Source organism: Nicotiana attenuata, unplaced genomic scaffold (genome assembly GCF_001879085.1).
Source record: "Nicotiana attenuata strain UT unplaced genomic scaffold, NIATTr2, whole genome shotgun sequence".
NCBI lineage: Eukaryota > Viridiplantae > Streptophyta > Magnoliopsida > Solanales > Solanaceae > Nicotiana > Nicotiana attenuata.
Genome location: NW_017672009.1, coordinates 110,579 through 138,306, shown reverse-complemented (window position 1 = coordinate 138,306; position 27,728 = coordinate 110,579). Strand labels below are relative to the sequence as shown.

At 35.5% G+C, this 27,728-nt stretch overlaps 3 protein-coding genes across 9 annotated transcripts; 1 reads left to right on the top strand and 2 right to left on the bottom strand.

Moving 5' to 3' along the window:
* Positions 1-565: 565 nt before the first annotated feature.
* LOC109211315 (isochorismate synthase, chloroplastic) lies at positions 566-17,393 on the top strand. 6 transcript variants are annotated; one of them, XM_019374844.1, is made up of 17 exons: positions 566-702; positions 806-915; positions 1,001-1,198; positions 9,958-10,187; positions 11,477-11,594; positions 11,695-11,811; positions 11,923-12,069; positions 12,281-12,355; positions 12,444-12,512; positions 13,254-13,372; positions 13,469-13,526; positions 13,786-13,896; positions 14,179-14,263; positions 14,689-14,786; positions 15,192-15,284; positions 15,426-15,501; positions 16,535-16,984. In XM_019374844.1, exons 2-17 carry the CDS (start codon positions 841-843, stop codon positions 16,609-16,611), a joined length of 1,746 nt encoding a protein of 581 aa, XP_019230389.1. In that variant the 5' UTR covers positions 566-702; positions 806-840; the 3' UTR covers positions 16,612-16,984. The 6 variants fall into 6 exon arrangements, with proteins under 6 accessions (XP_019230389.1, XP_019230390.1, XP_019230391.1 ...); XM_019374845.1 differs by lacking the exons at positions 566-702; positions 16,535-16,984 and adding an exon at positions 17,308-17,393 and having other exon boundaries at positions 713-915; XM_019374846.1 differs by lacking the exon at positions 566-702 and having other exon boundaries at positions 713-915; positions 16,572-16,984.
* On the bottom strand, positions 17,047-19,479 carry LOC109211316 (pectate lyase-like). The gene is made up of 4 exons (XM_019374847.1): positions 19,151-19,479; positions 18,123-18,774; positions 17,787-18,029; positions 17,047-17,504 (listed from the first exon to the last, which is right to left on the bottom strand). Exons 1-4 carry the CDS (start codon positions 19,336-19,338, stop codon positions 17,283-17,285), a joined length of 1,305 nt encoding a protein of 434 aa, XP_019230392.1. The 5' UTR covers positions 19,339-19,479; the 3' UTR covers positions 17,047-17,282.
* Positions 19,480-20,238: 759 nt separating this feature from the next.
* Positions 20,239-24,574, bottom strand: LOC109211318. Of its 2 annotated transcripts, none has more exons than XM_019374849.1 (2): positions 23,203-24,574; positions 20,239-20,700 (listed from the first exon to the last, which is right to left on the bottom strand). In XM_019374849.1, the coding sequence occupies exons 1-2, from the start codon at positions 24,381-24,383 to the stop codon at positions 20,691-20,693; spliced, it is 1,191 nt and encodes a 396-aa protein (XP_019230394.1). In that variant the 5' UTR covers positions 24,384-24,574; the 3' UTR covers positions 20,239-20,690. The 2 variants fall into 2 exon arrangements, with proteins under 2 accessions (XP_019230394.1, XP_019230393.1); XM_019374848.1 differs by having other exon boundaries at positions 20,273-20,746; positions 23,203-24,573.
* Between the last annotated feature and the right edge of the window lie 3,154 nt (positions 24,575-27,728).

Below are 27,728 nucleotides of genomic sequence, written 5' to 3'. Positions count from 1 at the left end.
TGCAAAGAGGTAATCTCAGCAAAGAGATGTATGATTATACGCCTTCATTTAGATGTGTTTGGGGAGACAGACACGAAAATACTAAATCTTTTTATTTCCGTAAGTCTTGATGGTTCGAGGTAATAATAGACTTGATGAAATAGCCTAGTCCTGAGACCACTACCCAAATTCAGGTCGGTAATATGGATCTTCATTAACCATATTTTTCATTAAAATTTTATTTTAAGACGACATTATATAAAATATAAGAAGTACTGAAAGATTTTTATATTTCCGGCAAGTACGAGAATGCTCAATAGAGGAAGCATAGAACTTAAAAGTAAAATTAGGCATGTGCATAACTTACAAGATCAATGAAAATAGGGAACTTAAATTGCGTTTGATGTAATCACAAACTGAATTTGATGGTGACCACAGGACCTTAATATAATCATAGGATAAAATGGTGTAATCATAGGGCCTAAAGTAAATTTAGGCACGTGGCTATAAAAAGGGTGAAGCTTACTCGTAGCTGCAAGAGTAAATAACAATAATTAGAGAGAAGAGATATAGTGAGACGAATGGGCACAATGCGACGAGAGTTTTTCCACTCCTCTATCACAATTAATTTGTAGTGGGCTAAGATGGTAGTGGTGGCCCACTGTTCAGAGCATCTATGGCCAATAATAATAGCCTACCAAAACTTTTGACTATTTGTTTATGGTATGTTTATGAGTTCTAATCTTCTTTCTGTATGTATGCAAATTGTTATTCAAAAGAAAACAATAGTTTTCCTATCGTTTCTTGTACATGTTAATGGCTGTAGGTGCAAAGCACTGCACTCTACGTGAGTCATCTCTCATGAAATGCTCGCTCTTGTCTTCTCCTCTCAATGGAATTGGAAAGCAGTCTATTCATTTCTCCAACTCTAACCAAGTAAGATAATTAATGTATTCTGCAATAGCTTGCTTGTTCTCTTACAGATATATTATCATGTCTTTGTGTTTGGTCAATTAAACAGAGATCATATCATCAGTCTTGTTCATTGTCAATGAATGGGTGCCAAGGCGACCCAAGAGCTCCTATTGGAACCATAGAAACAAGAACGTTTCCTGCAGTTTCTAGCCCTGCATTAGCCATGGAACGTCTCAATTCTGCCATCTCTGACTTGGTTAAGTCCCAGCCTCCTCCTTACCATTCCGGTATCATTCGTCTTGAGGTAAATCTTTATCACTCACATAAACATGGACTCATTTCATATGTATACATACATACATACATACATACATACTTAGTGTGCAAAAATAGACTCTCTATATATGGAAAACGCCGTTAATGTTATGAGGGAATTAGTTTGCATAACTAATCTAAAATTTTGAATCCGCAATTCATCATTGCAATTGAATGTCAAAGGCCGAATGCAGTTTACAAGGGAATTAACCAGGATAGTAATCCAACTTGTCTATCTTTGAGTATATATAAGACACGTGGTTGGCTCAGATTAGCCTATAGAGTTCGTGATCGTATTCCTTATCTAGCCTCAAAAACCAAACAATCGATCTTCTTGAGGATAGACCATTACCACCAACACTAAATTTATAGGAGTTGCAACTCCCCACTCCATTTTGGGCTTAGAAAATACAGTAACTAATAAAGGGCAGCCCGGTGCATTAAGCTCCCGCTATGCACGGGATCCGGGGAAGGGCCGGTCCACAAGGATCCATAGTACGCAGCTTTACCCTGCATTTCTGCAAGAGGTTGTTTCCACAGCTTGAACCTGTGACCTCCTGGTCACATGACAACAACTTTGCTAGTTACGCCAAGGCTCCCCTGCAAAATACAGTAATTAATAGAAGAGTAAATTTCACTTAACTTATAAATCAAGTTCTAAATTTTATAAGTTATAGTAATAGTATTTAGGAGATCACAAGCAAATTAATATTTATTAGAATATTAATCATAAGTTTCGAATTAAAAATTGATGAACAGAGAAAAACTAGTATAAGGCTGAAATTAAAAGGTTTCGAATGATTACACTTGTCAATGACATTATAGTGAATTAGTGATCAGTCACTAGCAAAATTAGATATTGACAATGTGTATTTTATGCACAATATCCCGAATATGGGAAATTTTTTAATTGTCAGATATTAAAAATATTAATTTTGATATTAACTGGCATCAGTTCTGTAAAATCTTAAGAAGTCAGAGACTTATGAAATATTTTATATATGTGACCCTCTTTTCCCTGTTCTAAACAAGGTTGAGATATTTGATACTTGTAAATAATTTAATTGTAAATTTTTCAAACTTTTATATTAACACAAATTTAATAGCATGTTTAATAATTATTATAAATTTAAGTTTTATATTCACACAAATATCATATAAAATTTAAATTAAATTTTACAAAAAAAAAAAAAAAATCCTTAAAATCTAAGTCATAGGACACCCGCGTTTTTAAGGAGTGCAACTGACACTTTGGTACAACCTCAATGTGGTAATTATGTATTATCCCTAAATATTCTAAACTTTCCTCTAGCTAAACGTGGAACAGATACGTTAGAATTGAACGAAGTTAGTTTGATTGTATATATTCAAATATTTTCAAAGTATTAAAATTAAAATAATAATTAGTTTACAAAATTGAAGAAAACTTTTTAGTTTTCGTTTGAATTCCAAGAGGTGAAAAACAAAGGTTCGACTAATTTTATTTTCTTAAAACATTTTGAGTTTGTTATCTAATACTAACAACACATTGTTATTCAAAAGAACTTTTGTACATTTTATACTGTATTGTATTACAAATATAACGTACTTAAACGGTTTTGTCTTTGATTTTATAGTTTTAGAAATCTGATTTTGACCCTCTTTTCCATGTTCCGGACATTAAATTTTTTAATTTTTATTAATAAGATAACTATATTAGTAATCATAAGCTAGCATAATTGTAGATCAAAGGAACAACTATAGAATTATATTTACAACACAGGATCAAGACTAAATCACATTGGACCGAAAGAAATTGAAATTTATTGGGATTAGGCTTTAATTATTTTTCACATAAATTATTTCACATTGAATAAAATCGTAATAAATTAGGAATGTCTAATATTTAATATTTTGAAGTAGACTAGCTAAACATTAAATTCTTTAAACTGAAGCTCTAATTCATATTAATTTACTAACGATGGTAGTTAATACATTAATTTGTTCATTATATTACTCTAATAAATGATACTATTAGAATATAAAAGCGATTTAAATTTTAACATATTTTATACAAATTGTGTGATACTTGACTTAAGATATTCGTGCAACCGACGAGCATAGAGACTAGTATCGATATTATTATTATAAAAGCACGAATAATTTATGCTAAATGTTGAGCGACAAAAATATCCCTGTATTATTGATAGACTTTTATGCTCTTAAAAGATTAAAATATTTGTTAACAAACCAAGTTAAAAATGGATGTAATTGTAAATTTTAAAATATTATTCACGGATAAACTTCTTATTCCATTTAAATTACACATGGATGTAAAATTCTAATTCGTTTTGGACTGCTATTGTACTCACCGCATATGCATATGGTTCAAAGGATAGTATCATTAATCTTTATGGATAGCAATATGCATGTTTCACGCTTGATTTTTGGTTCTCCAATTTGTATGAAAAAGCTTATACTTACTCATATGCATTATACTTTTACGTTCAATAGATATTTATTAAATGTTGAAACTATAGTAAAATATATTAAATTAAAAAAAATAATATATCACGTTGATCGATTTTTATGTCTTTTCAAAGCTAAGTTCCCTCTAAAGACAATTCCATGTTGGATAAAATTGTCTTATAAAAAGTTTATCCAATATTTACAACTTTAAATTCAACTAAAAACCATCCTTTAATTGCTTATGTGAAATTAGAAACCTAAGATTAAATATACTAAGCTTTCCTCTAGGTAAACTTAGAGTACTACATTCCAATTCAGCGGAAGCTAAATCAATTTTATATAGTCAGATATTTTCAAAATACTGAAATTAAATTTATTAGGAGTAACAAGTAGCAAGGTTAATTAGAATTTTTAGGTAAGTGAAAGTTTATAATTTTGTTACGCGTTTTTATAATATTTGATTTAAAATATTTCATGCGAGGCACGAACATAGAGACTAGTTATTATAAAAGCACGAATATCACATGCTAAATGTTGAAAGACTAAAATATCTTTAAAATATTGATTGACTTTTATGTCCTTTGATAGTTAAGTTATCTCTTCAAAAAATAATTTCATAGTGAATAAAATTGTAATAACCTTTATGTAATATTAATTTATATGGACTTCTAATCTTAGTAAAGTTCCAACCTTTTAGCTATTTGGGATATCGTGTCCTACATATTATTGACAATTCTAAAACCAAACCAGTTCTACAAGGATGTAAACAATTTGTATGGAGAGTTATCTTTACTTTGAACACATACGACCGAGAATTATGTAGGGAGCAAATTCTTAGGGTTTTAATCCTTCAATATATATTCTATATATCTTGTACTACTCTCCCAATCCACTTTATCTCGATAGAACCTTTTCTTTTTTCCAAAATTATATACAGACAACAATTATTTTTATTGTTGTCTGATTGAAGTCCTCTCGTCCAATGAATTCGGCTAAGATTGAAAGAAGTCCAGAAACTTATGACGAACTATGTCGAAACTATCCTAATTATAATTAACAAGTTCTAATGAGTAGCAACGATTTTTTTCAAAAGATAATTTCGTGTTGGAAAAATTAATTACATTTTTGCCACAATTTATATTGGATAAATTATGTAACTCATTTATATTTTAAACTTTAGATGAACTAACTAAATGGCAAAAATATCCTAAAAATGTTGACCAACTTGTATACCTTCCAAAACATAAATTAGTGTTCAAAGAGACAATTCTAATATGAATAAACTTGTAAAATCGAAGACTCACTAAGTTAACTTTTCAGTAGAATACATATTAAGAATTATAGTAAAGTCAGGAGTTACTAGAAAAAGGTAAAGTTATGTAGGAAAATGAATTTAAATTGAACTTAACGATTCCACATTTGATAACCAAAAAAAATTCCAAAAGTATCCAAACTAAAGAGAACCAGACTTTGGTTGAGAATAGAATTGTTTCAAGAATCCTTTAAGTAATTCTATCTTTAATACCTAAACATACTCGTGCATTCCACGAACATAGAGACTAGTTGTATTAAAAGCACGAAAACTCTTAGCGAAATATCGTTCGCTTTTTTTACCCTTTTAAAAATTAATTTTTCATTGGATAAAATGTAATTGGAGTTATTTTCTAATATTTATGACTTTTCAATCAATTAACATTTTCTTTCTTTATTTAAAATAGTTTGAATCCTAATATTTTGGAATAGAAAATGAAAAATATTGTGTAAACTAACTATATAATTCAATTATAATGAATTATCTTGTCTTTGCTCTCTAAATATATTCCAATGCGTCGTGTTTTATGTATCATCCATTACAATTATTATGCTCAAATAAGTATAATAAAATTTTATTTAACAATTCAAAGGAATAATAAGAAACTAAGAACTTAATCCAGTAAAACTATACAAGACTGTGACATGTAGTTGTTTATTTATCGGGTAGAAAAGAAGTAAATTTGAATAGTTGGGAAGAGTTTGTTTCTAAGTTTGACTTTCTTCCTTCTTTATTTATCTCAGAAATGTTAGAAAATTCTTATTTCTAACTCTTTGGCAATTTGTTTTTTCTTTTTCCTGTTAGAATAAATTAAATCATTTTTAGACTAAATCAAATCGCAATCAATTTAATGCAAATAATTGAAATATACTACATATATAATTAGTTGGATTGTCTATAAATAAAAATATCATTTGAAGTAGTTGTCTGAATCTAATTAAACCTTTTATTGCTCGCAAAATTTTCATACACTAACCAAATATTTAGTAAAATCTGATATAGTTTCATAATGAACCTAACATAGATTTGGTTTAAACTACCTTCACAAGGAGAGAATTTATAGACATGTCAACCATCACATTATAATTTCTCGATGCATAATTAAAAAAGGTGTTTTATCTGTTTTGAATATTAGTTATATTATTTTTAAAAATATAGACTATGATATGCTTTGCCATTTAGAAAGCGCATACCCTAACACTATTGAAAATAGATCTCACGTTACACAAAATAATTATTTAATTATTTTTTAAAGATTTACAACTTTATAGTCAACCAACTTTGCTTATCAAAACTTTCTTATTTGAAATACTATACAAAAAGTCCTAATGTTTAGGACATTAAAATTAATTAAAATTTAAAAATTACATAAATTAAACAATTTATTTATAATATTTTTCTCGCTATTATGTTGAGAATTGATCTTGGAACATAGGGACTTTGACAAGGAAGTCTATAGAATTAGCTAAGATTCTCTAGAAGAGAAAGATTAATATAGCTTGTGTCCAAGAGACTAGGTGGGTAGGGTATAAGGCGCGGAGGTGGACGGGTTTAAACTGTGGCACTCAGGATGTAAGAGGGGTAGGAACGGAGTGGGAATCTTGGTGGACAAGGATCTCAGAGAGCTAGTGGTAGAGGTTAGGCGGGTGAATGATAGGTTGATGGCCATTAAATTAGTGGTTGGAGGGCGTACTTTGAATGTTATTAGCGCTTACGCACCCCAAGTGGGCTTGGATGGGGGGGGGGGGGGGTCAAATGCACTTTTGGGAAGGTTTGGATGAGGTTGTGCGTGATATTCCGTCTATCGAAAGGATATTCATTGGATGGGATTTTAATGGGCATATTGGGAGGTCTGCTGGGGGATATGATGAGGTGCATGGCGGCTTTGGCTTTGGAGTCAGAAACGAGGTACTTCATTGTTGGATTTCGCTAAGGCGTTTGATTTGGTGATAGCAAACTCGAGTTTTCAGAAGAGGGAGGAACACCTGGTTACCTTCAATAGCACGGCGACCAAGACCCAAATCGACCATCTCCTTTTTAAGGAGGTGTGATAAAGGTATGTGTACTATTTGTAAGGTTATTTTGAGTGAGAACCTTACGACCCAGCATAGGCTTTTGGTGATGGAGTTAGATATCGTGCTGAAGAGGAAGAAGAGGGTTGAGTGTGGTCGACCGAAGATCAAGTGGGGAGCTCAGACTAAGGACAAGGCTCAGGAGTTGCAAGAGAAGTTGTTAGCTATAGGGGCTTGGAGGAGTAGTGGGGACGCGAGTAGTACGTGGACGAGGATGGCGGACTGCATTAGGGAGGCTGCAAGAGAGGTGTTAGGGGTTTCAAAAGGTTACACTAGAGGCCATAAAGGAGACTGGTGGTGGAATGAAGAGGTCCAAAGGAAAGTAGAAGCCAATAAAGCAACATATATGAAGTTAGTAGAGAGCATGGACGAGGAGGAGAAGAGGACCATCAGAGAAAAATATAAGAAGGCTAAGAAGGAGGCGAAGTTGGCGATCACGGAAGCTAAGACTGCAACATTTGCTCGTTTGTATGAAGAGTTGAGGGACAAAGGCGGGGGCAGAAAGTTGTTTCGGTTGGCTAAGATGAGGGAGAGGAAGGCTCGTGATCCGGACCAAGTGAGGTGCATCAAAGACGAGGACGATAAAGTTTTAATGGAGGAGGCACAGATTGAGCGAAGGTTGCAGGCTTACTTTCATGAACTCCTGAATGAAGATGGGGATAGGAGCATTGTGCTGGGCGATTTGGAGCACTTCGAGTCATTGTGATTTTAGGTACTGTATAGTTTCGAGGAGGTTGCGCGAGCGGTGCGTAAGATGAGCAGGGGCAGAGCGACCGGGTCAGATGAGATCCCAGTTTAATTCTGGAGGTATGCGGGTAGGGCTGGATTGGAGTGGCTAACTGGGTTATTTAAAGCTATTTTAGGACGAAAAAGATGCTCGAGGAGTGGAGGTGGAGTACGATGATCTCATTGTACAAGAACAAAAGAGATATCCAAAATTGTAGAAAATATAGGGGTATCAAGTTGCTTAGTCACACTATAAAAGTGTGGGAAATGGTGGTACAAGCGAGGCTTAGAAGGACAATGTCTATTTACGAGGACCAGTTCGGTTTCATGTCCGGACGCTCGACTACGAAAGCCATCTATCTTGTTAGGAGGTTGGTGGAACAGTACAAGATAGGAAGAGAGATTTGCATATGGTGTTTATTGACCTAGAGAAAGTGTACGACAAGGTCCCTAGGGGGTCCTTTGGAAATGCTTGGAGGCTAAAGGTGTTCATGTAGCATACCTTAGAGTGATTAAGGACATGTTTGATGGAGATATGACTCGGATGAGGTCAGTGGGAGGGGACTTGGAACTTTTTCCTGGTTAGGATAGGGTTACACCAAGGATCTGCGCTCAACCCGTTCTTATTTACTTTGGCGATGGATACACTGACGCGTCATATTCAAAGGGAGGCACCATGGTGTATGTTATTCGCTGACGACATAGTACTGGTTGATGAAACGCGAGGCATTGTCAATGAAATGTTGGAGGTTTGGAAGCATACCTTAGAGTCTAAGGGTTTCAAGTTGAGTGGGACGAAGACGGAGTAACTAAAGTGCAAGTTCAGCGTAGTGTCAGGGGGAGCAGATATAGACGTGAGGCTTAATCCACAAGTTATCCCCAAGAGAGGAAGTTTCAAGTATCTCGGGTCAGTTATCCAAGGGGACGAGGAGCTTATCAAGGATATCACACACCGTATAGGGGCGGAGTGGATGAAATGGAGGCTAGTATCCAGCGTCCTGTGTGACAAGAATGTGCCACCAACACTTAAGGGTCAGTTCTACAAGGCAGCGGTTAGACCAGTTATGCTGTATGGGACAAAATGTTGGCCGATCAAGAACTCCCATATCCAGAAGATGAACGTATCCGAAATGAGGATGTTGCAATGGATGTGCGGGCACACTAGGTTAGGCAAGATTAGGAATGAAGATAGTCGGGAGAAAGTGGGTGTGGCCCCTATGAAAGATAAGATGCGTGAAACGAAGCTTAGATGGTTCGGGCACGTGAGAAGGAGAAGCCCAGATGCCCAGTGAGGAGATGTAAATGGCTGGCGCTAGCAGGTAGGAGAGGAGGCAGAGGGTGGCCTAAGAAGTACTGGGGAGAGGTGATCAGGCAGGATATGGTGCGACTTTAGCTTACCGAGGACATGACCCTTGACATGAAGATATGGAGGTCGAAGATTAGGGTAGAAGGGTAATAGGTCGTCATCTGTTTTTCTGATATGTTCTAGGTTTATTAGGGCTAGCTGACTTGTACATTGTCTTCGATTCTTAGAATGCTAGTATTAGGGTTGTTTTAATACTATCTACCACTTCGGTTTTCTAATACCCTGTCGTGTTACTGCTTGTGGATATTGCTTTTGCTATTGTTATTGCTTTGTCCATTTATTTCATTGTTGATATCATTTTCCTAGCATGTTGTTGTTATTTACTTGTTCCTATTCTTCCTCTCGAGCCGAGGGTCTTTCGGAAACAACCTCTCTGCCCTCCAAGGTAGGGTAAGGTTTGCGTATTCATTATCCTCCCCGACCCTACTTGTGAGATTTCACTGGGTTATTGTTGTTGTTGTTGTTATTTATAATATTTTTCTCCCAAATTAGGTATAAAAACTATTGTACATGCGTTAATTTTGTATAATTATATTCTTGTAAAATATACTTCTGTGATTAAAAGTGCAATTCATGTTATAACTTATTTTTCTAAAATTAATCATGAAACTAAGACTAGTCAAACAAATGGAAATAGAGGGAGTAGTATTCTTTCCGTCTTATAACAAAATTTTATTCAAAATAATTTAAAAACATATTTCAACTATAGTATTATAGTAAAAATTACTACTCCCTATCATTTTACATAGTTTGTGAATATTGATTTTGATATCTTAGTAATTCTGTTGCAAAATATTTGTGACAATGGGTATTGTCCTGGAAAGGTGCCAATTGAAGAGCAGATAGAAGCGCTTGAGTGGCTTCATGCTCAGAACCATGTCCTCCTCCCGCGCTGTTTCTTCTCCGGTCGAAGGCCAGCTGTTGATTCTGAAATGTGCTTCAATGGAACTTCTCATTCCTCTTCTAAAGTTGTCAGTGTAGCTGGTATCGGCTCTGCTGTCTTCTTTACTCATTTACGCCCCTTCTCCTTTGACGATTGGCGTGCTATCCGCAGGTAATTTTTATGTATTTCTCTTTCAAGGATTAAGCTAAAGATTACGTCCTTAAGGGAGTTTCTTAATGGCTAAAACAGAAATGCCTATGCAAAAATGATTCTTCACGGATTTTGGCTAAGGTATAATTTGTCCTGAAGATTTGGGCAACTAAATGTTCTTTTTAAGTGTGGATATGACTCTGACTGACAGAGCTGATGAAATTAGTGTAGCGAATGAGAAAAACATGAAGCAACTTGGAGAAAAAGAGTCGTTTCTAAGTGCGAATATCAAAGGCGGATAAAGCAATGGGTTCAAGCGACACAGAATGTGTAAAATTAAATGTGTTTTGTGTATGTGTGTGTGTACAACATACCAAAAATTCAACAAATATTAATTTCTGAATCCATAATTTCGTAAGTTAACGAGTTCAACCTATGAATCTTAAAGACTGAACTCATCAAGTTTACATTTTGGATCCACCTTTGTTAAATATGATTCAGATTGATGAAGTTAATGATTTGAGAAAATCAGGAACCAACTTGAAGAAACAAAGTTGTTAAAGCACATCTATTTTGCCTGATCAAAAAAAGAAAAAAATCATCACATGACATGGTCCCAAATAGGGTAGTGGTAACACATAGGTTCAGAAGTTATGATTTAATTTTGACTTTGTTTTGCCATCTGGTTTGAGTTAATGAGATTGCTAGGCCTAAGTTCACAGTTTCTTAGTTTATCTTATCTTTCCACTACTGATACAACTTTTTTGCATATATTATTTCAAGTTGAATTGATCAACCCACGGATGTTATCTTTTCCTTTCACATTTTATGGTAATCTGACGTGGCTAATGATGTTTTATGCAATTTTAGTGTTACTAAATCATGGTAGAAAATTTGGAGCTGGACAAACTTCACAATGATAATAAACTGGACTTGAAATCTGTCCAAAGCCTTGGTGGATAGAGTTACCTGGTACCTGTTGCTAGTGGGAGGTAGCAGGTATCCCGTGTAATTAGTCGAGGTGCATGTAATCTGGCGCGGGCAGCATGCTTATTAATAAAAAGATAATAAACTAGACTCGAAATTTAGTTTTACGCTAGAACTGACATTTTTTGTCATATGGTATCCTAATCAGAGATTATCGAAGCTAGACTTCAGAAAATTTTCTTAAATAAGAAATAAGAGAACCAAAATGGTGCAAGGATTTCAACTAGCAATAGTTGAACAACCTGGAACCATAGTTAGCAAAAGACTTGGTTAAATTCATTGTTTATGTTCTGAACTCTAGCATTGTTTTATCTCTGCCAAAGGTTCCTCTCCAAGAAATGTCCTCTAATTCGTGCTTATGGGGCAATCCGATTTGATGCAACAGCCAATATAGGTCCTGAATGGAGTGCTTTTGGTTCATTTTATTTCATGGTCCCTCAGGTAAATGGATTGACTTTCAACTCTTCATTACTTAGGACCTATTTGTTAGACATGTTGTCTCTTGAATATAATCCATCTGTTGCTAGATGCTAAATGACAGGTTGAGTTTGATGAGCTTGAAGGAAGTTCAGTTATTGCTGCAACAGTCGCATGGGATAATGCTGTCTCTTGCACGTACCAGAGGGCAATAGAAGCACTTCAGGCCACAATATGGCAGGTCTCTCCTTCTCGCTTCATTCAATCCTTTTTGTTTGGTTGTTTCATTTTATTCCTTTTTTTTTTCTTTCCTCATTAACTTTTCTTTTAAACCCTATGTTAATGAATGCAGGTTTCCTCCGTTCTTATGAGGGTGCAGAAAAAAATATCTTGTTCACATATACTCGCAAGTACTCATGTCCCTGGTAAAGCATCTTGGGACCAAGCTGTTAAGCGTGCTTTGCAAATAATAAGAAGAAACGACCCGATGCTTATCAAGGTTGTCGGTTGTTTTCTTTACCTTTGAGTTATATTCTAACAATGTATTGTTGTCTTCACCTATGCGTTTACTCTAAAATGAAGTATTATCATAGAGGACTAATAGAAATAGAAGAACAAAATGATACAGCTGATGCTCACATTAGTATGTGGGTTCATAACGAGTAAATCTAGGTGGCGTTAAAGTGCATACCTTTTCTTGTAAACCACAGGTGGTACTTGCTCGTAGCACCAGAGTTGTGACAGCTGCGGACATTGATCCTTTAACATGGTTATCTTGCTTAAAGGTGTTGATTAGCTACCTTATAATGATGAACAGTTCACTAGCATAGTATCTTTTTCTTTTGCTAAAATATAGAGAATTAAGTCTTGCAGGTTGAAGGAGAAAATGCATATCAGTTCTGTTTGCAACCTCCCCAGTCAGCGGCATTCATTGGAAACACTGTAATTCAAACTCTTTCTCAATAACTAAATGGTGTAATGAAGCAATGTATTCAATCCATAGAATGTATCCTTTCTTTGGTGTGCATCCCCTCAAGGTTGACACTAACATAGATTATGGTCCATCGACCAGGTGAAATGACGTTTTATTCACATCAAGCAAAATATTTCCGGATGGTTCTACATTGCACCTTTCATTATATCATCTAATATGTGAAGAGTTATTGGCACTGAAAACAGTTATTTCTGTGTTGGTGTATTTGTTGAGTGAAGAGAAATATTTTAATTATGCGTACATTTTGAAAAAAATTTCAAGTATGAAATCCTGATGCCATCATGAAGCCATAACATTGAAAGGACATGAAGCTAAATTGCCTGGCCACAAACATCCTTAATGTGTTTAGAATGAAAAGAATCTTATTAAACTTTTTATAGCTGAGTTTTTAAATATTACTTTGATTACGATACTGGTAAATAGATGAAACCATTTACTGATAGCAAGTTCAGGAGATAAGCAAAGCAGTTGTACTGGTGAGAACTGGATTCTTGTGACGAAGTTCCTGCTCCATCTATTGAAATTCAGTAATACCTTCTATTTATCTGGAGCATCAAACTCACTTCTGAATGTTTCTAGTGCCAATTATAAGCCATGGTATCAAAGTACATGGATTTTTTGTACACTGGATGTAGAAATGGCGAGGAGATAAAATAGTTTTATTTAATACTTATGCTCTTTTTGAATAGCCAGAGCAGCTATTTCATCGGGACTGCCTCAGCATTTGTAGCGAGGCTTTAGCTGGAACACGGGCTAGGGGTGGATCAGAGCTTCTGGATCTTAAGATAGGACAGGATTTACTATCCAGGTTCATCTTTTGTGCTTTATAGATAAAACACATTATGTCATTATTGTATTTCTTTGTCCAGTGACGTATTGTCTATATTCTTTTATTCTTCTGCAGTGCTAAGGACCATAATGAGTTTGCCATCGTACGGGAGTGCATAAGAAGAAAATTGGAGGTAAGCTTGGTTAAGTGGCTTCTAAACAGAATCTTAAGAGGACTTCATAAGGGAAGGCACACTTTTGAACTTTCCAATTTGAGATTTGCAACTTGTTCAGTATTTTTTGGTGACATGTCCATTTTGTTGACGTGTTGAAAATTTAGCATGTCAAATTTGATCTATTCCAAATTTGAAATTTCAAAAGTTCCCTTGTCCACTTTTAGGGTATCTCAGGAACCTTTCATGTTGTATAAAGCTAGCTTATTTTGTTTCAAAGGCTGTGTGTTCCAGCGTTTTAATTGAACCAAAGAAAGCAATAAGAAAATTTCCAAGAGTTCAACATCTTTATGCTCGATTGAGGGGGAGACTCCAGACTGAAGATGATGAGGTAAGTCTTGACTCTTGACATCTTTTTTAATCCATCTACTAGTTACTGAGATCGTAAGTTTCATGAGAACTAGAACTGACTGACGCATCCGTACTATTTTCTCGACCAATCTTCCTTAATTAGTTCATAATCAGTCCCTCTAATTGGCAAAACTGATGAAACAAAAGCTCACTTTGAATTTCTACTATTAAGTAAAGATTTGCTGATTATACGTATAGATGAACTTATTGTTTCCTCTGTTCCTTTTATAAAGTACCATACTAAACATTTACAGTTTTCCAGTTTAAGATCTTGTCGTCCATTCACCCTACTCCAGCAGTTTGTGGGTATCCTACAGAAGATGCACGGGCTTTTATTTCAGAAACCGGTATGATTATTCTTTTTTTACCCAGCTCTTTTTGCACCCAAAATGTTAGGTGACTTCTTATCTTGGTGGATAGAGTAGAAAGATAACAGAATGGAAAATATAGGCTTGTAGTTAATGCCTTAATGGGTCAGATTGTCCACTTATTACCTCAACCAATTATAGAAAGCCTGATTCCCGTTGCTTCAAAATGCTTTTCTATATCTAACCTTAGACTTCTCCTTAGTTATCCTCATCATAATATTCACTGGCAGTATATGGGAATATTTTTCAAAAGGCAAAGTCATGCATAGATTTCCATGTGCGGCCTGGATGCTGGTGCTTTCAAATGCTGTAATTAGTCATTCTAATAGGTTTTGATAATCAACCGATGGCTTCTTGGACCTTGTGCTCTGGTATATCTTTTAATATCAGCTGATGTTTCCCAGAAATGTTTGACCGAGGAATGTATGCTGGTCCTGTTGGTTGGTTTGGAGGGGAAGAGAGTGAATTTGCTGTTGGAATAAGGTCAGCTTTGGTTGAAAAGGTGAGGTTAATATTTCATTGCATTTCACCTTCGTCCTAGAGTACTTCCTCTCTTCAGAGAACTCGTTTGCATGTATATGCTCCACACATAATAAGAATTGATAGATAACCACATGATGTAATTTTTTTTATGAGGGACTAATTAAATAAGACATCGCCTATATAAGTATTTATATACTAATAATTTACTTTTGCTGTATAATAATTTTTACTATATATCAATAATGATTCACAGGTTCCGTACTTAATGTTTCACATGTTAGAAAAAAATCAATTTTGCTGTTACAAATATTTCTAATCCAATTTCATATGTTATAGATATTTTACTTTAAATTTTCAAGATCTTATAATATATTTAAGTGATTTATTTTGAACTATTAAAATGCTGATAAAATGAAATAACTAGGGTCTTGGCGCATTAATTTATGCGGGAACTGGGATAGTGGAAGGAAGTGATTCATCTCTAGAATGGGAAGAGCTCGAGCTGAAGACTTCACAGGTATATATCCTTGGTAAATTGATTTCTATGCTATTAGACATGCTTTTTATTATCTAGAGGGCGAAGAGTTGCTCTACCTTCTGAAAGCAATTTAGGAATGACAAGTCTTTTTCTGCTGCATCTTTCTATTGTCTCCTGCAGTTCACCAAATTGATGAAACTTGAGGCACCTCTTTTGACAAGAGGAGAAATTAGGACTATCAATCAGAATCAGAAAGGTTTGTCATGCCTGCAGCATCACATTTTGGTTTGTCTACACCACTCATTCTGAAAGCAACTGTGGTTTATGAAATTAAGGGGAAAAGAGAAAATTATGTGGGACATCTTTACACATTCTTTGCATGCAAATATCATCATACTATCATTGACAGTAGTTTCCTGTCTTTTACCTATGTGTATACACTTCTAGATTATTGGTCTACTGTTCCGCCCTGCGATTCTAGCTTTGGATAATGTTACATACACTAAATTCTTACTCTGAAGGGGTGTGTAATCAGTTTCTATCTATACTGTTTTTACCTGAAGAATGAATTTGCATCAAGTTTATAACACAAAAGAACCTCTATATCTGGTGGTATTTTTGAAATGGAGAAGTCATATATTGGTAGCTAATAAATAATACTCCCTCTTATTTTATATGATGGGGTTAAACTGGAAGCAGAGTTCTAAAAACAGTTTCGACAAATAAGCCAAATATTTTTGTAACATACTACAAGTACCCTTAGTACTTAGTGGTCTTCAACATCCTTTGTCAATTACTATAAGAGCATGTCCCTAAAGCAAAATGGGAATGTTAATATTAAGGGCTTTCCAAATATAGAAAAGTCAAAAGTATCAATCTTTGGAATGAGACCAAAAAGGAAAAAGTGTCATATAAAATGGAAATGAGGGAGTAGATAGGATATGAGATATAACCTAAAGTAGTCAACAACTAATCTTTGAACCAGTAAAGCTGAAATTTATGATTGAAATAGAATCTGGCTATTCTCAAATTAATGTTGTACTTTTAAGTAAAATCAGAATGTGCTTATTTATACTTGGAAATCCATCCTAATGTTAATGTTATGAGATAACATAATAACACACCATGTATTAGCTATTTTGGATGTATATCTTTTGACGTGAAAATACTCCAAATTTTGATGCTTTTACTAATTCTTAGACATGATTAATTTGTTGGATATCACTTTTTTCCCAACTTACGAGTTGCTACACTAGTTTTTTTTATTTGTGTGATCAACTCCTTTTCAGATCTTAAACTGATTGATAAACAATTTCTGCAATTTAGTGAGATGACATCTTCTTGGAGGAGAGATGATATACCTTGAGGGGATCAATGTCAATCATTTGATATTAACACCATTATCTTCAGCTTTTGATAGCAGATCAGATGAACACAATTTAGCTGCCAGATTTAGTTACTCAATTGACAGATAAAACAGCATCCAGATCTTTATTCTTATTTTCTTTCAATATTTATATAATTAGGTGCAGAATTTTTGTCAGAGCAAGCAATTATGCCCTTCAATTGGCACAATACAAGAAGTAGAAATTTTGTACAATGATTATCTTGTACAGATGTATTTTCTTTTGGTATGTACTCCTGACTCCAAAACCAGGGATATTGTTTATTAGAATACAGAAAACCTTCACGTTTGTATTGCAGAAATGAGTGATTTCTATAATGCCTTGTTTATTTGTTGTTTCAGTGGCAGCAACATCCTTATCTTGGAATGTCCAAATATAATGAAAAATAGCTACTATTAATTCGAATTGCGATTTTATTGGATTTATCACTTTTACATTGGTAGAAGGAAAAAGGACATCGACTCAAGAATTTACAGAAGCACAGAGCATCAAAAACCTAAAAGCATTTGAATCTTAGCTCACACTCATTCTCCCCTTCTACTACCAGCTTTGCATTTGAGAGGAGAAAGGGAGCAAACTGACTTCTATAGTTTCAGGTCCTATTTCTATTAGTAACTTGGTGCAGACAGCTCTAACAAGGCTTCCCTTCAATGCAGTTCAAAGAGCCTGAAAATCTTGTTAGCCTGCTTGCATATGATCCTGGCCTAGGGTGGATCATATCAGGACCCTTCATGAATATATGATTGGGATTTCCAGATTCCACAAAGAACGCTCCGTTCATCATCAGATCTCCCTGTGATCTCCACACCCAATTCTTCCACACACTTTCAGGTGAATACTCCCTTTTGGTCACCTACAAGTAAAAATAGAATGAGCATCAATTTCAATTAAGAGCTAGTCACAATGTACTATTTTGGGTGTGCTTTTCTAGGTTCAAGGTACTAGGTTCTTTGGAAACATAGGTTCAAAATTTATTATTTATCCTATTTCAGGGTTTTTCACATAATATGTTGAAAATGATGGGATCAATTGAATGCACTCCCAAAACTCTAGGTTTGCCTCTGGGTGTGTTCACTTTCTTTCATACACAGGATAGTGATGCAGCTTTGTTGGTCACAGATATTGTTAATTTTACCTCCTTTGCATTAGGGTTAGGCGGGGCGATGAACCGGTTGCCCTGGCTGAGGATGGTAGGGTGTTGGCTTCCACCAATTGCATACATTAGCCAGTGAGTGTAATCATTGTTGACTGCATGAACAAATCCCCATCTCACTCTTGGCATCCTCTGGATCAATCCTTGTCCAAAGTGATTAAAAGCAAGTGTTATCTGTAAAATTGAGTCCTCTGAGTAGCTATCACTTGCTCCAAACAACATAACCTGAACGAAAAACATGCAAATATTAATACATGCTTTGTTGTTTCATTCTTCAGTAGAAAATTGTTCCAGTATATCAAGTTTAGGCTAAGTTACATCATTATGGTTAGTGAAATGGCAGTTGGAAATGGTAATAGCAGTTGAAGCCTGGACAGCATCAATGAGTCCATCATCACAATTAGACATGGAAACATGATCAATCCAAATATTTGTGGATCCAAAGATTGAAATACCATCACCATCACTTCTTGATCGAAAACCATAATGATTGATCGAGTCTCTGATTAGGCCACCATTACCAGCCTTAATATCATGGATATGAAGACCATGAATAATCACATTGTTAATGAACTGTAACATGAAACTAGCACCAAAGGCAATGTGTACTTGTTGCCCTCTGGAATCAATTGTCTTGTTGCTTGTCATGATAAGTTCCTGGTTAAGCCTAATGACCATGTGATGTTTAAATATGATCCAAAGTGGCTCTGGTTGAATGACTGCATGGCGCAGTGTTCCTGGTTTAGGATTCACCATATCGTCGTCTGAAGGGTCAGTTACTACGTAGATTTTGCCACCTTTGCCACCAGTTGTATGGTGGCCGAATCCGAGAACACAATCAGCTAGCTTCATGCGGTTTTTAGCCCAGTTTGGGTCACATCTCCAACAACGATCAATAGGGTTAGTAGACATGCATGGACCATTGTACTTGTGCAAGTCTCTCCTTGTGCTATTGCTACCTTCATCCGACCTTCAAAATAAATACGATGAAAATGTGAGGTTTGACTTGCATCTTCTTTTTAATTATTAATTTTTTTTCAAAAATGTTTGTTTTCAGTGTTAGAAAAAAGTAATCTTGACATGAAACTATATGAATTCGTTTTATGTATATATGTTGATTATTGAATCCCATTGACGTAACAAAAGCTTCTAGTGTAGTACCAAAATGATGTTCAGAAAAGGTTTTAGGTCGTGAATTCGTCTATGACATTTTAACATTTTGCTGCAGAAACTCTGTATATATAATGCGTATACATATATAATTTGCCAGCTCTTCTCAAACTTTAAAGAAACAAAGAAGGGAAAAGGAGAAAGTCTAAAAGCAAGAAATGTGAGAGAAGTAATACTTGTGAACATGTTTGTTGAGATTGTCTGCGACGGTTTCAGGATGAGTATTATAGGAATCCTGAGCAGTTTTCTTTGCTTGCGTAGCTCGAGTCTGCCACACCTCATCAAACTCACTAATATTGGCCTCTATGCTTAAAACTAGAGTGACTAAAACAAAGAAAATCAACCTATTTTTGAGAGTTCCCATTCTCAATAGCTATATGTGTACAATTTTTTTTCTTTTTCTTGTTTTACTTAATCAATTATTCCCCTATCTTTCTTTCCTCTGACAAATAGGGATGATTTTTAATAGTAATGGGTAGGCTTTAAATCTAGCAATTATGGAGAGGCCATATGTTTGGCTTCTTTATCTGAGAGGGAGAAGAGTGTGTTTAAATACCACTAAGTGCTACAAGTAAATGTGAGAATGAGGAATAGAGAGGGAAAAGTGGGGAACCGCTTTTACCTCTAACGGTCAACTGTTGGTCTACTTGTTTCTTTGGATAAACTGTTTAATCCAGATATATTGGCTGGTGTTTCCTAAATTTTCTATGAATTTACTACAAAATAAAATGAATTATTTATCTATCTTTTATGAGCCAGGTAATGGCTTGAAATTATCTATATTTGTTTCTCCTCAGTGACTTCTTAAATTATTTAGTAGTCTTTCTTCTCTTCTTATTTTTACATTTTTTAACGCGATCGTGTTATCCTAAAATTTCATGAGGATAAATACCGATGCCTATGAATCTTTACTATATATATATATTTGGTGAAGGAATCTTACAAACCAAATGCGTTTTATACGCAAGAAAAATGCTATCCGTGAGAGATTTATTACAATGTAGTCAACACATTAACCCTACAAAACTGAAGAAATTGTATGCGACAGTGTAAAGGTGATAGTTTCAGCTTTATATTAATAATAATGTCCAAATGTTGATCAAAGTAAGTAATAATTTAAGAGTTAGGATTTATGTTAAAGAATTACTTCCGTCCAAAACTAAGAGAAGTCAATTCCCCCAATTTGGTTTTAAAAAATATCCACAACTAAGTACCCAAACACAAGTTAAATGATGTATTCAAGTAAATCACCCTACTTAGAGTCTTTAAACAAAAGAAAGAAAGAAAGATTAGCAAAAAGCAACCCAAATACATGGTTCTCTATAACTACACAAATGTTCTCCAAAAAAATAATTTTCCGATCTCTTGAGCTTTCGAATTTACTTTAACACTGTTTTTAAACTAATCAAAACCATATCACAATTTAAACGAATGATGTACTTGCCCGATACTTGGCTTAACTAGCTTAGTACAGAAAACATGAAATTTGACCTTTGCCCTGCAAATAACATCTAGTGTATACCTTAAATGAAAATACAAGTCTGCATTCTTTTCTTTGTGTCTCGTGTAGTCGAAGTCAAGAGAAAGGGAGCTCCAAATCGGTTGACTCTTTCAATTGGCAACCAAAACATTCACCCATTAGAGTGTGACTGGCAAAATTACAGAGCAAACTCCAGCAACGTCATTGATCTTGTCAGAGATCCTTCAACTGCATATTCAGCATAAACTGAAAAAGTAGGAGAGATCACTCGTAAGCTGCATCGCCAACTAGCCTGCAAATACTTTGACTGTCAAAGCGTCCCATCTAGAGAACTTCAAGAGCTTGCAAATCAAAATCCATATCATAAAATAGAATTGAGCAATAGAGTAGAATTATGCTTCTTAATTTAAACATAGTGAAGAAATTCATATTTCACAAGTATAAGGAATCTCTAATATGAACATAATAATGCACAAGTACATCCATTAATCATGTACTTCACTGTTTGTAGATATCCTTGACGCCTTGCATCGAAGTTGAGAGTAGGAAAATTGGGAAAAATAAGTAATGAAAGAAAAGATTGAACTACTCATATATTGACAATAGTCACAAAGGAAATAGATTTAAGCATAACACAGGATACCTGTTTGCATAAATAAGGGATCTTTTTCCTTTTTCTAATGACGGATGTTCTGGGGCCTGCTAGTGTGTACACCTCGATTATTCCTCAAGGTACCTGCTACCTATGATGCACGGACTCTTCATTTTAGGCGCCACACACGCGTCGACACGACACTAGTACGGGTAAGGTTTTGATATTAGTAACGGATGTGGTCAATCGAGATCAGCTACTTTGACCACAATCCGTGGACAAATTGAGGAAAAACTGAATTTTGATTTCTCAAGATAAAAGCTAGTACTGATTTAAAGCCATGGGAAATGGCATACCTTCAATATTCTGCTGCTGCGAGGTAGCAAATTCTACTCCTTTTGTCTCATTTACAGCTTTTCCTCTTGAATAATATATCTATTTTTAGAATTTAGAATTATTTTTTGCCGAATTCCTGCACCCATATCCGTACCTAGATCCCCCCAAATCTTAAAATTTAGATTATAAAGGATCCGACCTCTGGATCCGCACCCGGATCGGATACCCGACTCGAGTCCGAGCAACTTAGCAAGCTACCTGCACTAGCACAGGTACGGGTAGCTTTGCCACCAAGGCTTAGGCATATGAGAAGAAATCATCCGGTGTTTTAAATAAGGAAAACATTATTTTACTAATAGTTGATAGAATCATCAACAGAGCTCAGCTTCAGTGCATTTGAGAGCTTCATTACGGTCCACTATAATGTGAAGTATCACAACTTCCTTGCCAAGTAGGGAGAAGAGACTACACCAACAGTAGCCAAAGTACTAAACTGAACTGCAAGCAGCTGTGCACACAAGTCTGCTTCATCTTCCATCCGACCACCTTCTTTTCTATCAATATTACTTGTCTAGACTATACCAAGTGTATAAATACAGATGGAGACACAGTGAACGAGACAAAGCTAGGTTAATGCTTCTGAAAACTGATTTAGCTGATAATACGGGTGGCAATTTGACCTGGTGGTATTTGTGCTAGTTGCAAGTAGCACTGGAAGAAATAGTTGGCCTAGAGGAGGACGAGGAGATGGATTTGATAAAGGGAAAATGTCAACAGCAGCAGCAATGACTGTAATACAAGATGTAACCAGGCATATCTAACTTGGCAGCAATAGTGGTCCAGATTACATTTGACGCTTTTTTTCTCATTCTTGGTTGTCTAGAAAGTACAATAACATAAAGTGATTTTTTGTCAAACATTGCTGAATGGGGCTTTCCTCAATAGGCACTTCACCTCCATTAATTGCAAAGGAAGAAATTGGAATTTCAAGCTACTCTAGTATGCCATATAATTGGAAGGCTTGATAATTTTATAATTTATCAAATCATGTTTTTTGATGAATAAAATACATCAAATCACTTAATAAAGCTATTAAACACAAATCTCCTGATGTACAACAAAATCACATACCATTGCCGTGCTATTTATTTTGGATTGCATTTGAATTGGTCGTATGCTCTATCTCTATCATACTCACTAATCTGTGATTCAAAACATGGCTATGGAAGTTCTAGATTCAAGTTCACATCATCCAAAGATTAGCATTTTTACCACTGTTCTAGGCTATTCAATATCTATGAATGATCAAGTTACACCATCCAAAGATAGGAAATTATACCACCGTTCTAGGCTACTTAGTATCTATGAATGCCACGGTCAAGTTCACAACATCCAAAGATCAGCAATTTTACTACCTTTCCAAGCTATTCAATATCTAAGAATGGACCACACACGATGTTACCAAGATGGCATTTTTTTATTAATAAAGTGAAACAGATGCTTACTGAAATATCAGCAGCAACAACTATAAATGTGTTACCATCTTCTATATCAACACTACGTGATTTTGGTTATGCTCTGATTATAAATTTCTACCGACCACAAAAATATAAAAACTGAAAAACATTTATACCGACCATTGTACATTCTCCTGAGAAATGAAGTCAGGAAAATATTGAATACTTATACCTACTATATAGTACATTCCTGAAATAAAAACTTTCTAAGATGTCAATACATAGTGGAAAGAAGTGTGTATAACAAAGAATTCAGACAAGAGATATAGAGATAATATAGAAGATTCAAGTTCAATCACAAACCTTTGAGTTTGCTTTTTCAATGCCTCAGTCAAATTTGACATGATGCCACATACTTTTGCTTCTGCAGTTAAGGAATTGACAACTTCATCTAAAGATTTCAATTCCTCATGAAACTCTTGATGCAAGACCAAAGAAGAGAAGTGCTCATCTACAACCAAACCGAGACACTTGACTACGTCTTCAAGTGAAGGAGCCCATTCACAAGCCTTCAACCCCAATTCAAATGATGCCTTAGGACAAGGACACACCTGAGGAAACCTCTCATACTTATTCAACCACTTTTGCAGGTACCGGATCAAAACCATTATCTCTGAACCCGTTAATTTACTAATGCAAGCACCCAAAATAACTTCATCAACATTCCTCGACGCAAGAAAGTAATGCAAACACATCTCGTAAACCGAAAACCCATCATGTGCTAGCATAAGCAAAAATGAAGCATCCCTAGCTAGACTCATCCTATCCGGACCAAGGCTCGTGTCCATTGCCTTATCAATTGCAGACATTGCTTGACTCTCCCACTCCTTCCTCACAAAAGTCAAGCTACTATCCCCATTTTTTGGAAGGGAAAGAAAGTATTTCAACACACGAATCATATCATAAGTTTGAATATCTAAAACATGCTTTACACACAAAACAACCAACCAAGATTGCTTCTTTTCAATTAGGTTATTTATCAAATTCGATAAGCATGAATGTTCAACAAGCCCATTAACAATCAAACTCCCCAAAACCTCCCAACTCTCTAAAACAAAACACGCTTCCAAAACCAAAGCCTTAACATCTCTACCCATAAAATTACCCACCTTTTCGGTCAATTTTACAATATTGCCCTCATCCAACCCATCCACATGAATTGAAACACCAAATTTCTCCCAAATTTCTGCCACGTAGGCAACAAACATCCCAAAGAAGTCGTCTTTGTTGAATGTCTTAGGGTTTTTCATCTTCCTCTTCAATTTTTTGATGAAATTTTTCCCTAACTCGATTAATTCAACATCAGTTGATAAAACTCTCCATCCAGTACCTCGTTTGACTAGCGATACGCCGTCGTCCTCTTCCTTTTCCGGTTTCACTTGAAGCAGAACTGGTTCTCCGCTAAGAACAATTGAGTAATTTCCCTCGGAGGTGGTTGGAGAATGTTCAGTCGAAGCTTTGGTTATAACTTCCAGCAAAGACATTGAGAAAAGATGGATATTTCGTTTTAGTTGTAGAAAGAGAATTTTTCAGTGGTGGAGGAGAAAACGAGGCACCGGGAAGACAGGCAGCGGCGCGGCGGTTAGCGGCGGAGAAGGAGAAGAGAAGTGAAGTTTGAAGCCCTAGAGAGTGAGTTTGGCGCCCGAGCAACTGTAGGAGTTGTACAAGGTGATGAAGTTTTAAATGGAGTGGGCTGGTTATGTTTCACAGAGTGATCACTTTTGAATGGGTGATTTTTAAAAATAGCCAGATTTACAACTTGTCGTTCAAAAATAGCCCAATTTCAAAAGTAATCGAAATTTAGCCACTTTTTATGTAAAGATAAATCTGAGCGAAAACACTATTCAAAACCCGAAAAATACTCCAGTATATTATGCTGGAGTTCCAGCATAAGTATACTTGAACTCCAGCATATTATACTGGATATGCTGGAGTTCCAGCATAAATACACTAGAACTCCAGCATAATATACTGGAGTTCCAGCAAGTATAATGGTCCAGTATAATATACTGGAGTTTGGAGCACCAGTGCTCCAGTCTCCAGTATATTATACTGGAGCCAGCAAAGTATACCGGTCCAGCATAATATGCTGGAGTTCATACACAAGTGCACCGAACTCTAGTATATTATGCTGGACCGGTCTCTATTGCAGCAAAACGGTGGCTATTTTTCATTGACTTGGTAAACACTGGCTATTTTTGATTGACCAGTCCGAAAACTGGCTATACCGTGAAATTTTGGCCTTTTGAATGCTTGAGCCCATATCTTAGCCCACCCAGTAACTCCTACCATCCTTTTTTGTAAAAAGTGCACGAGGCGTCCTATTTGGCCGCCCCCATTTAACCTAGAAAAAATCTCACTTTATAGCCATTAATTCCAAACTATTTACCCTTTAATGCTCAGGCCCAAACTATTTACTACTCCTACCCATGCGGCCCAAACTATTTACCTGGTTATTCATTTATTCTATTAAAATAGCTCTTCTTTCTACACTAAGAATTTGGACGAGGGCACAACTTCAGGTTACCCCTAGTAGGTAGTTGATGACTCTATAGGAGCAGAGAAATTTGGGTGAAGACCCAAGATTAAAGAAGGCTTGGTCTTAATTTTAGTAACTCCAGATCCTTGAATTATTTTCTTGTTTGCTACTTCTTGACTTACTTGTAATTTGTTCTTACAAAATTATTCTTCCATTTCCCTTATATCCTTCTTCAAAAAGAAATTAGATCTGATTATCTGAGAAGTTGACCTCTACTAGTTTCAATTCTGCTCCACTTTTTCTTGATTGTTCTTTTCCTAGCTCTTGCTCTTGCCTTGGCTTAAAATTTTTATTTTGAAGATTTCTTATCTGATTCAAAGTGGGTGCTGTTCAATATTGCTTATAATACCTTCTGGAAGTTCATACTGAAATTTGATAGCATTTGGAGCTGATTTGAGGTGATTGAGTTGGAAATTTCAGTTGAAAATCGAAAAAGAACACAGCTACCCAATAGTATACTGCTACGGTATACAACATGCTGTAGGAGTATATAGCTATATACTGCAACAGTATACTATTATAGTTTACAATATACTGCAACGGTATATTGTAATAATCGAAGAAGAACACAGTTACCTAACAGTATACCGCTACAGTATACACTATACTATAGGAGTATATAGTTATACTGCAACAGTATACTATTATAGTATACAATATATTGTTATAGTATACTGTAATAATATGCAATATACTGTAACAGTATGCTGTAATAGTATACAATATACTATAATAGTATACTTATTACCCGTAAATTCACTTGCCTTTTCCCTTTTAATTTGCTTTAAGCTTTTACCCAGCGTGAGGGGCAAATTAAAAATGTATAATATATATATATATATATATATATATATATATATATATATATATAAAATTTATGTAAGATATATCCATAACCATATATTGTAAGTATATAACTGTTTACCTGTAAAACGGTACAGTTGAATTTATAGCGTTATTTTATAGACAAGTGAATCGATTTGATCCCAAAATGATAAATAAACTAAATAAAATATGAGACATAGCATTGAAATCGAGATAAAATACCAGACAACTTGGTTTCGGGAGCGGGCTTCCGAAGGCAGCGATAAGAATAATGTTAGACATAAAATAAAGTATTATTCAGCTTGAAATAGTGTGTAACATAAGTTTGTCCGAATTTTCCTGTCATTCAATGGTTGTTGAAGCCATTATTTATAGCTATACCTAGGGAACAAGGTCTTAGGATCAAGCCCCTCTTAAATGACAATAATGAGGGTCATTGATGAATATGTAACGGTAGGCCATGAATGCCAAAAATCTCTACAACGGTCGCGTTATTTAATACTGAGGAATATTCTTCATTAAATGCCATATGGTGACAAACATCCATTTGCTTCCATTGACGTTGTTCCTTTCGGGATCTTTCCGGTGCCAACTAAAGTTGTTGTCCTCGGACCTGGTTTCTACTCGCTTCATCTTCCATCTGTTTCCGATTCCACGTGTCACGCTACCATATGATCATTTAATATAAATCAATTTTTTCCTATACAGATAGTTCCACTACTTTTCGGTAGCATATCTTTGTGTCACCAGAAAGTTGGTGAAGATTCCTTTCTTGGCGGAAAATTTTCTAAACCCTTTTGAAAAGTTTCTGACGCTTAATAAGATGCACGTTCCTGATTTAATACTCCGAACAAATTTAGCTGCCTATTCCTTTATTTATACGCCTTGTTCTTCTTCTTTTACACTTATCAGTTCCATTAACTATCTCAACTTCTTTGCATTCAACTCTTTTCTGCTTTCATCTTTCTTTAATCCTCTTCAGAAACTCTAATTACCTTCTGTTGATTATGGCTTCTTTTACTAATTTTTTCAAGAACTCCAGCCTTCTCTTTGGTGGGGGACCTAGGAGGAACAAGGAAAAAGAGGTCGATGTTGATGTTGATCCTCCTACGGTGAGCATCATCATCCCCAAACATCTCAACATAGCCAAGAACTTCGAAGAGAATTTTCCTTCTTCAAACTCTCGCTCGTGGGCTGTTGGAAAATTGCCTTCTTCTATTCGCCCTTCTAGTATTCCTGTTGTGAAGGAGGATTGTGATTGCCATGACCTAAATATCATTGCTCCCTATCTGGTGGAGTGAGTAACCTTCACTAAGAAGGGTTTCACGTATGTTTACACGTACCCCTTCACTTTGGGTGCGTTTTCTTTGAGGGGTGGACTTGACCCCGTGATGCTGGAGCTATGCCACTGGTACCGGATTTGTTTGGCACAGGTGGGCTCTTCGGTGTGGCGAACGGTGGCCTG

Coding starts and splice junctions, on each gene's coding strand:
- LOC109211315 (XM_019374841.1), top strand. CDS start 790: ATGTTAATGGCTGTAGGTGCAAAGCACTGCACTCTACGTGAGTCATCT. Junction 916..1,000: donor ATTTCTCCAACTCTAACCAA/GTAAGATAATTA, acceptor TCAATTAAACAG/AGATCATATCATCAGTCTTG. Junction 13,897..14,178: donor TCCAGACTGAAGATGATGAG/GTAAGTCTTGAC, acceptor ACAGTTTTCCAG/TTTAAGATCTTGTCGTCCAT.
- LOC109211316 (XM_019374847.1), bottom strand. CDS start 19,338: ATGGGAACTCTCAAAAATAGGTTGATTTTCTTTGTTTTAGTCACTCTA. Junction 18,775..19,150: donor CTCAACAAACATGTTCACAA/GTATTACTTCTC, acceptor TTTATTTTGAAG/GTCGGATGAAGGTAGCAATA. Junction 17,505..17,786: donor CTAACCCTAATGCAAAGGAG/GTAAAATTAACA, acceptor TTTTACTTGTAG/GTGACCAAAAGGGAGTATTC.
- LOC109211318 (XM_019374848.1), bottom strand. CDS start 24,383: ATGTCTTTGCTGGAAGTTATAACCAAAGCTTCGACTGAACATTCTCCA. Junction 20,747..23,202: donor TTGAAAAAGCAAACTCAAAG/GTTTGTGATTGA, acceptor AAGTATTTGCAG/GCTAGTTGGCGATGCAGCTT.